This window comes from Mus caroli, unplaced genomic scaffold (genome assembly GCF_978045245.1).
Source record: "Mus caroli unplaced genomic scaffold, Mus_caroli_1 scaffold_14, whole genome shotgun sequence".
NCBI classification, from domain to species: domain Eukaryota; kingdom Metazoa; phylum Chordata; class Mammalia; order Rodentia; family Muridae; genus Mus; species Mus caroli.
The window spans coordinates 16,892,501-16,905,340 of NW_028227269.1; the positions used below are offsets into that span (position 1 = coordinate 16,892,501).

General features: G+C 41.1%; 1 protein-coding gene across 1 annotated transcript in view; it reads left to right on the forward strand.

Moving 5' to 3' along the window:
* Adam17 (ADAM metallopeptidase domain 17) overlaps positions 1 to 12,840 on the forward strand; it is a 49,901-nt gene that overhangs the window by 1,376 nt on the left and 35,685 nt on the right. Inside the window, exon 2 of the mRNA XM_021178582.3 lies at positions 9,647 to 9,779. Coding sequence (XP_021034241.1) covers positions 9,647 to 9,779 — 133 coding nt within the window. The remainder of the gene's footprint in view (positions 1 to 9,646; positions 9,780 to 12,840) is intronic.

Below are 12,840 nucleotides of genomic sequence, written 5' to 3' on the forward strand. Positions count from 1 at the left end.
GTATGTACACTGTAGCTGTCAGACACACCAGAAGAGGGCATCAGATCCCATTACAAATGGTTGTGAGCTGAGAATTGAACTCATGACCTCTGGAAGAGCAGTTGGTGCTCTTAACTGCTGAGCCATCTCCCCCCCTCCCCTTTTTTTTTTCTTTTAAATGTCTGTTTTGAGACAGGGTCTCATTATGTATCTCTAGTTGGCCTGGAACTCACAATGTAGACCAGGCTGGTTTTGAACTCATAGAGATCTGTCTACCTCTGACGCCCAAGAGCTGGATTAAAGACGTTGCACCATCACTCCCAGTCTTGTGTTAGTTTTTACCTTGTGTTTTCATCTTATTTACTAAACAGGGTTGTGGTTGACTGGAGTAGACACAGAATGTGTTTTATGTTTGTATCCAAATAACTTTCTTGTGTGTTTGCATTTTAAATGTATTATGTATGTGACAAATTTAAAGAATGACAAAGGAGCTAGTTCTAAGTTGATAGAATCTGAAAGAAGACATTTCAGGATGGATAGAGATAAGGACATACTTCATTTTAAGGATGCTATTAAGAATTTATTCTCTTGCATTTGAGACAGTAAAGTGATTTTTTTTTTTTTTTTGAACCGTTCTGACATGCCTTCTTACCATTCTACTGTCCAGGGATAGGAAGAAAAACATGAATCCTAGGGAGTCATACCAGTGTAGAGGAAAACTACATTATCTCTAGATTGATTCTCAGCAATGTAAACAAATCATAAAAATTTAAAAATATTTATTTTTAAAACAGTCTAACTTGATAGGCCTGTCTATCCTGGAACTTTCTATGCAGACCAGGCTGGCTTTGAACTCATGGATCAGCCTTTCCCTCCAGAATGCTTGGATGGATTGTCTTCTTTCTTTCTTTTTAAATTTTAATAGCAAAGTATAGCACATTCTATTAGAAAACAAAACCCAAACCCGTAGTATAATCTATTGATCTAAGATTTGAAGAACTCATATTGGGGCTGGGACTGCCAGGAATTATGCCTGGCATTAAGATATAAAGATGAAGTAATATTCATCTTTGAAGGTTTATGGCTTAAGGGAAAGAGACTCATTCAGTGATCTAAATCAAATTGTTGTGTGTATGCTAACCTGAAGGTAAATTTCAAAATGTTTCAGACACAAAATCCGTGACCTACTTTTTTTCTCTTCCACCCACCACATCCTCTTTTATTAAAAGTAACACAAAGGAAAAACAGTTTTGAAACCAAAGTGTGACTTCTACACTCCAGCTCCAACTTCACTATGATATCATGACTAAGCTCATGTGACTCATAACTTTCCTAAATTATGCAATTCATAACAGTTCCTGAAGTCATTTTTGGTGATCCACAGAATACCCTAAAAGCCAAGTTTCTGTTTATTATGAACTTTTTGCCCTTCAGAAAATTATATACATAACCAATCTTTAGTACATTTATAGTCTTAGAATCAAGTAAGTTAATGAAAACCAAACCCAAAATCCCCCGCTGGGTTCTTAAATTAAACTGCTTGTTGGTCTTGAACAACCAAGTCTAATAGTAGGGTTGGGTGAAGCAACAAACAATATAGTGAACTGCCAAAAACCAGGAGTCCTTCTTCAGAAGTTCACAAGGCCTGCTCATCACTTCATGCTCTTGACAACTCACTGAATTCTTCTTTTTTTTTTTTTTTTTTTTTGGTTTTTCGAGACAGGGTTTCTCTGTATAGCCCTGGCTGTCCTGGAACTCACTTTGTAGACCAGGCTGGCCTCGAACTCAGAAATCCGCCTGCCTCTGCCTCCCAAGTGCTGGGATTAAAGGCGTGCGCCACCACGCCCGGCTCACTGAATTCTTCTAAGACCAGTGTTTTTCTACCCAATTAAAAAAAACTTAGGTGATGCAGCTCAGTGCTTGGCTAGCGTTTATGTGCAAGGCTCTGAGTTTAAGCCCCATTTCACAGCTCATTCTTAGGAGCTCCATTGCACTCAGGGTTTAGATGTTTGGCCTCTTCATACTAAAGTTGCTATTTATAAGCTGCAGTCCTATAAAATCAAAACACTTCACACAAATGGCTCCAAGGGAGGCTTAAGGTAACTTTGTTCTGCAGTCGTTGTCAGAGAACTATTTCTGTGATACAAGAAAGAATGGAGAGCCGGAATGGGGAAATTGGAGAAGTCCTAGACTGTTATGTGTGAAAGGCCTCCACGTCCCAGTGCGATTGATTTCTTCACCATTTTTGTTGTTGGAGATAGCACCTGTATACAAGTGGAAGTGTAATTTGAAGAGAGCGTGAGGGCTGGAGAGATGGCTCAGTGGTTAAGAGCACTGACTGCTCTTCCAGAGGTTCCTAAGTTCAATTCCCAGCAACCACATGGTGGCTCACAACATCTGTAATAGAGTCCGATGCACTCTTCTGCTGTGTGTCTGAAGTCAGCTACACTGTACTCACATTAAATAAATAAATAAATAAATAAATATTTTAAAAAAGAGAGAGAGTGTGTGAACTAGCTTGATAGGGAAGGAACAACAAGACAGTCTTCACTGTGGTGAGAAAAGAAAGAAAGAAAGAAAGAAAGAAAGGAAGAAAGAAAGAAAGGTTTCTATTTTGCCTCTTTGCCTTAATGACAGCTAAGAGAGCAGGCACATCTTTCTCTAACTTCCTCTTTGTGCCCCACAAACAGGAATTATAGACTCTGAAGAGTCTCAGCCATTACTCTGATTTCGCTTCCTCTCTGGCTGTACAGACACATGTATATCTATCTATCTATCTATCTATCTATCTATCTATCTATCTATCTGATCTTGTCTTGTTCTCTGAAGCCCTATTCTTATCCAACTGATGTTCACACCTCCATGTTCAAAAGTGTAGTGTGTCCAAAATCATTTGTCATTTGTTTTTTCTGGTTAGAAGAGTGAGCATGAGCTGGTGTGTGTGTGTGTGTGTGTGTGTGTGTGTGTGTGGTGTATGCTCTTAATCCCAGGCAGAGGCAGGTCAGCCTGGTTTAGACAGCCAGGGCCACACAGAGAGACCCTATTTCACCCCTGCTGCCGCCCCTCCCCCTTCTCCTTCCCCCAAAAGCGGGAGCATGAAAACAGTGCTGGAGTTGGACGAGGGAGTGCTGGGGACTGTTGGCGATGATTGTCATACTTGAGTTTGCAGCAGTGTACTGCAGAGCCTCATGTCTCTGCCTTTCTTCAGGGGTTCACCTGAACGGCTGAACCTGCCAACTCATTTAGGTTGAGCAGCTATTGGTTAGGTAACTTGCTAGTCTTGACCTAGGTTAGTTTCAGCTTTGGTGAGCACTCACTATATACAGAATTAGTTGAAGCAGCTGACTAGTGTAAACCCATGAAGTCACAGTTTTAGTTGTGAGGTTCCGGTTCCCAGGCCCAGTCGAGAGCACTGCTTTCCTTCTCTCATGCCTTAGTCCCAAAGAGGAATTCACCCTTTCCCAGGGCTTCCTGCACTGACTGCCGGGCCAGACTGCATCTCTCTCTGTGTTCCAGGAGTGCTGACCTTGAGTCTTCAGCGCAGACACAGTAATCAGTGGCTTAGTCCAAGCTTTGCCTTTTCCATTTGTGTTGTTGTTGTTGTTGTTCGGACAAAGGGTATCACTTTGTAGCCCAGGCTGGCACGTGCCAGGGGCTTGCATTTACACTTAGAAACTATATTCTAGGGAAATGTAATTCTATACAAAAAAGCAAAATAATGTAAAAGGTCCATAGCTATTTCTAGACCCTTCTTCCTTTGTTCATATTTTCCCCACATACATGAATATATGTAACTATACGTGTGCATACATATGCCTAGTATAAACACAAAAATGTAGACATAATTTTTAAACTTTAAAATTAGGTGTAGCTTTAAAATGCTGTGAATTTGATGGGAGAAATTTGATTTTACCTGAGATGATTTCACTAAATTCAATAGCTGTAAAAACGTACTGAGAGAGAGCAATTCTTGTGTAAGAGGAGGGTGAGGTGGAAAGTTTTATCAAGTCTCCTATAGGCATCACCACATGGACACCAGGAGAACCAGTTTGTGGCCTAATGGTCCAGCTTTCTCTTCTTCCTTGAGAAATTTAAAAGGAACAAAGTATAAGCTGCTTTTGCCATTGACTTCAGTTTGAGACAGGTTTTCTCTGTTCTTGCCTAAAATCATTGTCTGGCTTATCAGCAGAGTGTGTTCATGTGTGTGTGTGTGTGTGTAAGCATATGTACATTCATACATACATATATATGAATGTCTATGTAGGTTGCCAAGCCAGAATCCCAGGAGTCTTTTAGTGATACTCTCTTTGTTCGTTCAGCAGCAATTTAGCTACTCATTTTCCAGATTCCAGTCTTGTGTGTTCCACACTGAAGTTCATTGAGATTTTTACTTAATAGTACCTTACCCAAAGTCCTTAATACTTCATTCTCTGTCTACCAACTGACCTCCATCTGCCTCTTCAAGAGACTCATATTTTGTTTGTTTCTTTTTGTTTTAGAGACAGTATGTAGACCTGGCTATGAAGGCCTAGTTGGCACTTCCACAATTGCCTGCTCCCTCCCCAGCAGGTGATACATTTTATGATAATTTTGTGTGATTGTTCCTCTTCACTATACTAAGAATGTATGTGTTTGTTTTAAGTCTCTGTCACATTGCCAGTGCCAGGGGGTTCTTTTAGTTTTCTTTCTTTCTTTCTTTTTTCTCTTTTCCAGAGCTAAGGACCTAACCTGGGGCCTTATGCTTGCAAGCGCTCTACCACTGAGCTAAATCCCCAACCCCCAGGCGGTTTTTAATATAATTGAATAAATGAGTCCTAGTTTGAAAAGAGCAAAAATGTGTAGAATATGTATTCAGGAAAGTTGAGACAAAGGTAGGAAGATAGAGAAATTGGAAGGCAGTAAGGAAAATAGGATCCCTGACTGAGCACAGTAGGTAGTGCCAGGTGGGGAACTAAACACACTTCGTGGAGAAGAGCAGGGCAGAGTGGACTTAGAGAACATTCTCCCGCCAACCTGCCTCTGCCTCCAGAGTGCTGGGAGTCAGGCGTGCAGCCATGCCAGGCACCAGTTACCACTTATTTATTTTTTATTGAGAGATTTGGGTAGGAATGCAACCTCTATTGCCGAGGTTGTAGGAGAATGTGCCCACTAAGGGTTAAAGATCTGGAGGTGAGCTGCAGTGAGATGCTGAGGAGCTGAGGAGCACTTGCTAAGAAGACAGGATTAGGAGCAGTAAGTGGCTCCAGTTTGCCTTCCAAGAGGGAGCTGTTTTTTATTGAGTTGTTTGTAATGGCTCTAGGACATCTAATTTGTAATATCCAGTTATTAGAAGAAGATAATTGCAGTGGAAACACAGTAGCTATTTTAAAGCAAGCTACATTTAAAAGGCACATATTATAGATATATCTCCCTTATTTTTCTTCTAGCCCCATTTTTATACATTAAGCTATTGGAATGGGCCGGGCGTGGTGGCGCATGCCTTTAATCCCAGCACTTGGGAGGCAGAGGCAGGTGGATTTCTGAGTTCGAGGCCAGCCTGGTCTACAGAGTGAGTTCCAGGACAGCCAGGGCTACACAGAGAAACCCTGTCTCGAAAAACCAAAAAAAAAAAAAAAAAAAAAAAAAAAAAAAAAAAAGCTATTGGAATAGGTTTTGAAATCCTCCCATTGCTCAACTTTGTAGATAAGCTTTGCACTTGTTCTTAAAAACCTGCCCTGACCAGGCTTTTAAATGCTAAGTAGTTTCCCCTGTCCTTTGGAAGTTCTGCTGCTTATCTGTTTTCCAGTTTAGCTTACCTTGTTTGGTTGTTTTTAAAAGCAATGAAGACTGAATAAGAGTGAGCTGGGTGAGTTGGATCTTAAATATATGAGTGTTAGCTGTAAAAAGGAGCCAGGTGTCTACTATGCCTTACTGTACCTTAATTAAGGTGGAGTGCAAAAAGAGCCCTAAGTTGAGTGTCCCCACACATTTGCTATATATCAGCTGGTTGGTCTCCAGCAGGGACCATTATTTTTAGCTGTTTGCTTACTTGAGCTTAAGTAAGCAAACAGCTAAAAATAATTACTTTAAATAATTAAAAATAATTCTCTTCCTCTTTCCCTTTTTTTCCCTCTTAATGGTATGGTGCTAGGGGGCCTTTGAGGGCAGGTGATTCTCTTTCTTGCCTAGGGTAGCCTTGAACTCCAGCCATTCTCTTTTTTGCCTCATCTTTCAGTGACTAAGATTACCAGTAGAAGCTGTCCTGTTGCCAAACTTGTTTAGTGGTTTCAGATTTGAATTCACATGAGACTCACCTGGATGGCAACATAAATTGCTGGACCCCACAGTGGGGATTTTTGAACGTTTGTGTTTCTAACAAGCTCCCAGCTGCTCACACACTCTGAGGAGCCATGGTCCTTGTCACTGACAATGAAAGTACAATGTTGACGTTAGGTCTCTAAGTCAGGAGGTGCGATTATGATCTTAAATGGCACTGAGCTCATGCACCAGCCTGGATCAAGGCAGTGGCCAGCTAAAGGACTGTATTGGCATTTCAGCATTGAGAAGTCTTGTCATTTGTGAACGGCAGCCTGATGGCTCAAGCTGCCATGCTGAGTATGTTGTGGTGAGATAGTATAATGAGAGCCAGGTGTTGTGGCCCTCACTTGGGAGGCGGATTTCGGATTAGAAGTTCAAGGCCAGCCTGGGGCCCCTTGAGGTAATGCCACAAGAAAAAGATTCTGTGATGAATAAAACATGGTTCCTTTTTGGTCATTTTCTGATCTGTGTGATAAGACATGTCCTAACCAAAAGTGTCCAGGAAAAAAAGATACAGAGAGCTGTCAACTTCAGAGGGAAGAAATGCCATGTTTGTTTGAAATGCTAGGAAGTCAAAGACCAAAGAGGTAGACAAGTCCCAGGAGGGCAAGACTATTTTCACAGGTATTCCAAAGCATGATTTCAGTAAAGCTTGAGTATTTCAGCCTGCATGGAATTTTAAAAACCCAGGGCTGTGTTGCACTCGGCTTTATTTTTCCTTTGGTTCTTTGGCACACTAGTGGCATCAGGGTTTGTGATAGTAGACACATTATTTAGTCTTCTCTGAGCCTGTTTGCCTTCATTACAGGAGGAGAATTACAGTCTTGGGATGGTCTGTGTAGATAGTGTAGTAGAGAAAGCTTGGGATTTTTTTTTTTGTTGTTGTTGCTGTTGTTTTTTGTTTTTCGAGACAGGGTTTCTCTGTATAGCCTTGGCTGTCCTGGAACTCACTTTGTAGACCAAGCTGGCCTCGAACTCAGAAATTTGCCTGCCTCTGCCTCCCGAGTGCTGGGACTAAAGGCGTGCGCCACCACACCCGGCCCAAATGTTTATGTTTTTACTGTGTAACAATAAACACTAGTATGGGCTGCTGCTGTTCTGAGGAATTCCAGGTTCCTTGGAATGATTTGAATATCCTTGATTGTAGAAAGGAAAGGAAAATATCAACTCACGTATTTTAGGTAGCTATTATTTATTTTTGTTATATGTGTTTGAGTGTTCACATGGATTTATGTACATCAAATGTGTGCCTGCTGTTTGTGGAGGCCAGGAGAGGGTGTCAGATCCCCTTGAACTGGAGGGACACACTCTTGTGAGTCACCATGTGGTGCTGGGAACAGAACCTGGGTCCTCACCAAGAACAGTAAGCACTGAGTCACCTCTCCAGTCCCCTTTCAGACAGTTTTAAACGAGACTAGAGGAAGTATTTTTAAGTGAAAAACCTTAAAAAAAAAAAGAAAGAAAGAAAAGTTCTTATTTGGAGGAGTCAGGGAGTCTGTTGGTTGAGGCATGAAGAGGAATGGCATGTACTTATGATAGTAGTTTAGTTTTGAATGTCATTTGTGCTTTTTCTCAGCTGGGGCCAGTGCATCTTTGTTTTCTTGAGTGGTGACTTGGTCTGGTAAAGCAATTGGTGTTGGTTTCCTTCTGAGGAATCAGTCTGTTCCAGGCCTGCACCTGCTGAGCAGGCCGGTGCTGATGCCTCTGTTGGGGCAGTAGTGGTAGTGGTGCTACTCCCAGCTCTGGGTTTGGAGGATGAGTCTTGCTGACAAGCCTAAACTGGTCTGGAACTCAGGCTTAGTGCAGAAGCTTTAGTTTCCTGGCTCTGGTTTCTAAGAAACCAGAGGCTGTTGATACATACATTCCTTACTCTTCTTTCTAACAAAGGCTGTTGATACATACATTCGTTACTCTTCTTACCAACTGTCCACTGAAAAGGGGTTGACCATGAAAGTGTTAGCTCAGCTAATTTTATCTTGGACACTTTAAACATGCACACTAGAAATGCCTTTTATTTTAAAGTCTAAGTGTATATATGGTAGTTTTTAGAGACACCAAATTGTTAGTTTCTAACCCCAGTCCATGCTTAGGTCTATGAATGTTTAAGTATGTTCCCCAGCTAGACTGTTTGCCACGATTCAGAGTGGTTCCTTAGTGTAGCTATTTCTGTATTCTTAAGTCTGTTACTCCTTGCCCCTCCCTTCTTCCCGGAGAAACTGGGTCATTTGTTCTGCAGGAATCTAACTTTCTAGGTGTGGCTGATGCTTGCTTCACTAGTTATTTAACTTGGCAGCATCTGAACCTCTTATGTACTAAGACTCTGAACTTACATCTCCATTAAGTTCAGGTTCAGATTTTTTTTTTTTTTGTAAGAATATGTGATTGTTGTGCTGTGCAATTAAGCACTTCAGCTTATTGTTTGGCATAGTTGACGATTAGATTTAAGTGCTAATAACTTTTAAAATTATTTGTTTACTTTTTATGTGTATGAATGTGTTGCCTGTATGTATGTGTGGTTTGTGTGTTGTGTTGTGTGTGTGTGTGTGTGTGTGTGTGTGTTTTATGCCAGTGGAAGTCGGAAGAGGGTGTCAGATTTCCTGGAACTAGATTTACGGATGGTTGTTAGCTGCCATATGGAGGCTAGGATCTGAACCTGGGTTCTCTTTCTCTGTAAGAACAAGTGCTCTTAACTGCTGATGGAGCTCTTCAGCCTCTGACTACCTTTAGTAAAGATCTGTTTACTTTTATGCTATGAATATTTTACCTGTGTGTATACCATGTACATGTCTGGTGCCCATGGAGGTCAGAGGAGGGCCTTGGGTTTCCCTCCTTGAATTGCAGTTACAGATGGTTGTGAGCTGCCATGTGAGAGCTGGGATCTGAACCCAGATCCTCTGGAAGAACAGCAAGTGCTCTTCACTGTTGAGCTACCTTTTCAGCCTTCATAATCTCTCCCCCTCCCCACCAGTATGTGTGTGTGTGAAAGAGAGAGGGAGTAGGTGGGAAGACTGTTCATGTAGGTGCCCACAGAGGCCAGAAGATGGCTTTAGATCCCATGGAGCTGGAGTTAATAGGTATTTTTGAACTGTCTAATATGGGTGCTGGGATGAACTCAGGACTGAGCAGCGAGCGAATGCTCTTAAATGACTGAGCTATGTATCCAGCCACTAATACTTTTTTTTTTTTTTTTTTTTTTTTTTGAGACAGGGTTTCTCTATGTAGCCTTGGCTATCCTGGAAATCACTCTGTAGACCAGGCTGGCCTCGAACTCAGAAATCCGTCTGCCTCTGCCTCCCAAGAGCTGGGACTAAAGGTGTGCGCCACCACCGCTCAGCTTCACTAATACTTTTTTACCTTTTTTTTATTTCAGAGAAGCTTGATTCTTTGCTCTCAGACTATGACATCCTCTCCTTATCTAATATCCAGCAGCACTCCATAAGGAAAAGGGATCTACAGTCTGCGACACACTTAGAAACATTACTAACTTTTTCAGCTTTGAAAAGGTAATTAGAATTATGCATTGAGTAGTATGGGACAATGTGGGGGTGGGTTTTGTTTTGGCAAAAGCAGTAAAAAAAAGGGTATTTACAGAAATCTTAAAATACTTCTTAAAGATTTGTACTTGATGAAATAACATGTCATGTGTGATTGTAACATCATTTAATGCCTATTTTAAATTCCATACTTAAAACATTTTATTTTTTAATCAATATTTTAAAGGAAATGAATATCCCAAGAGTATTACTGATGGTAACAATGTTTATTGATTGAATGCTTATAATACTTTATATTTTAAAGTTTTTTATTCATTGTTATGTATATGAGTGTTTTGCCTTAATGTATGTCTGTATACCCTATTGTGTTTAGTGCCCTCAGAGGCCAGAAGGGGGCATTGTAGTCCCTGGGACTGGTGTTACAGAGGTTTGTGAACTGGGATGCTGGAAATCCAACCTGAGTCCTCTGGAAGAGCAACCCATGTTCTTAACTGCTGAGCTATTTCTCGAGTGCCTATTTAAAATAAAAAAAAATATATTTTTACTGTTTACGTTTGTGTCTGTGTGAGAATATGTGCGTTGGTGTGTGCTAGGGAAGGAAGTGTATGTACCTGAGGAAGCCAGAAGAGTGATCCATTAGAGCTAGGGTTACAGGATCTTGTGAGCCACTCGATGTGGGTGCTGACTCTGAACTGACAGTTGGTCCTCATGACAGTTAAAAAAGCAGTAATTAAGATGGGACAGGAGAGGTGGCTCTGGTCCAGAGCTCTGAATGCTCTTACAGGGCATCCAGTTCGATTCTCAGCAACCCCATCAGGTACAAGTATACATACATAAGAAAGAATACATAAAAATCTTACTTAAAAAGCGGCAGGAGTAGCCTGGTGGTGGTGCATACCTTTAACCTTAGTACTTGCGAGGCAGAGGCAGGCAATCTCTCTGAGTTTGTGGCTAGCCTGGTCTACAGAATGAGTTCTAGGACAACCAGGGGTACACAGAGAAACTCTGTCTTGGGGAAGCAAGGTTGTAGGAGAAAATAAATAGGCTATTTTTTTTTAATTCAGTGGATAAGATTTTCTCAAGTAAAAATAAACACACAAGTAATGTTACCAGTGTTTTTTAGGGCAAAACCCCCACTTAAGCAGCCGCAAAAGGATCAATCCACTTAGTACTCCAGTTAAACAGACAGTGGTGAGATTCACACAGTAGGAAGAAGGGGTCCAGAGACCCTCAAGTTCATCTTCTAGGTTCCAGCATGAAGTTTAAGTCTAAGCAGAGAAAAAAATTGGGTCACAGGAAAGAGATACTTATGATTAGTCCTAGTCAAGGTGTGGTTCTCCCGTCATTGTCTCAGTTCTTGTTCATTGGGGGGTGGTCCATAGAAGTCCTTATCAGATGTCATTACTTTGATTCTTTTTTTTTTTTTTTTTAAGATATATTTACTTATTTTATGTATGTGAGTACATTGTAGTTGTACAGATGGTTGTGAGCCTTCATGTGGTTGTTGGGAATTGAATTTTTAGGACCTCTGGTTGCTCAGTCCCTGCTTGCTCCGACCCAAGGATTTATTTATTATTATACATAACTACACTGTGCTGTCTTCAGCACACAGAAGAGGGTGTCAGATCTCATTACAGATGGTTGTGAGCCACCATGTAGTTGCTGGGATTTGAACTCAGGACCTTCGGAAGAGCAGTCAGTGCTCTAACCTGCTGAGCCATCTCACTAGCCCACTCTTACTGAATCATGCCCCAGTGTAGCCTCACCCTTCTGGATTATTGTTCTCATCTTGTCTGGTGAAGGTAGGCATCTGTCTTGTGAGGTTTTGTTTTTTTTTTTTTTTTTTTTTTTTTTTTTTGGTTTTTCGAGACAGGGTTTCTCTGTGTAGCCTTGGCTGTCCTGGAACTCACTTTGTAGACCAGGCTGGCCTCGAACTCAGAAATCCGCCTGCCTCTGCCTCCCGAGTGCTGGGATTAAAGGCGTGAGCCACCACGCCCGGCTCTTGTGAGGTTTTGTATTTCTGGTAATACAGAGTACTTGTGGGCCCAGATGAAGTGCAAAGATTCATAAGTGCCTGTTTTAGTAATAAATGCATCTAATCTAAAAGCCATATTGTCACAGAGAAACAGGGATGTAGTTTACTTAGTAGAGTGTTTTTGTAACATACATAGGGTCCTGTGTTTTATCCCCAGTACCTGCTCTAAACCAAACAACAACAAAGCCTGAAGGAAGTATAGTTAGCTTTTTCATTTCCTAAGTTTCCCAGATTCAAAGAGGTTTCTTGTTTGTAAATTTCTTTTTTTTTAAAAAGATTTATTATTGTACATAAGTATATTATAGCTGTCTTCAGATGCACCAGAAGAGGGCATCAGAGCTCATTACAGGTGGTTGTGAGCCACCATATGGTTGCTGGAATTTGAACTCAGGACCTTTGGAAGAGTAGTCAGTGCTCTTAACCACTGAGCCATCTCAGCAGCCTGAAAATTTCTAAAAAATTTTATTTTTAGTGCATTAAGATTTTTTTTTACCTATTTATTTATTGGTGGCGAGGGCATTTATGTTACAGCTATATTACAGCACATGTGTAGCGATCAGAGAACAACTTGTAGGAGTTGGTTCTTACCTTCCAGTGTGTGGGTCCAAGGAATCAAATTGGGGCCATCAGACTTGGCAGCAAGCACCTTGCCTACTAAGCCATCTTGATGCCCCTTCAGTGTTTTCATAGTTTTTGCACAGATTAAAATGTATATACATAGCAGCATTCCTTCACTGTGTTAATGAGTTCAATCAACAGCAGAATAAATTTTCTCCTGATATGAACATGTATAGAATTTGTCTTGTTATTACTCCCTAAAAAATAGTGTTTTAAATTTAACCAGACTTTTTTGGGAGGCAGAGGCAGGCGGATTTCTGAGTTCGAGGCCAGCCTGGTCTACAAAGTGAGTGCCAGGACAGCCAGGGCTACACAGAGAAACCCTGTCTCGAAAAACCAAAAAAAAAAAAAAAAAAAAAAAAAAATTTAACCAGACTTTTTATTTATTTTTGAGACAAGTCTTGCTGTGTAGCCCTC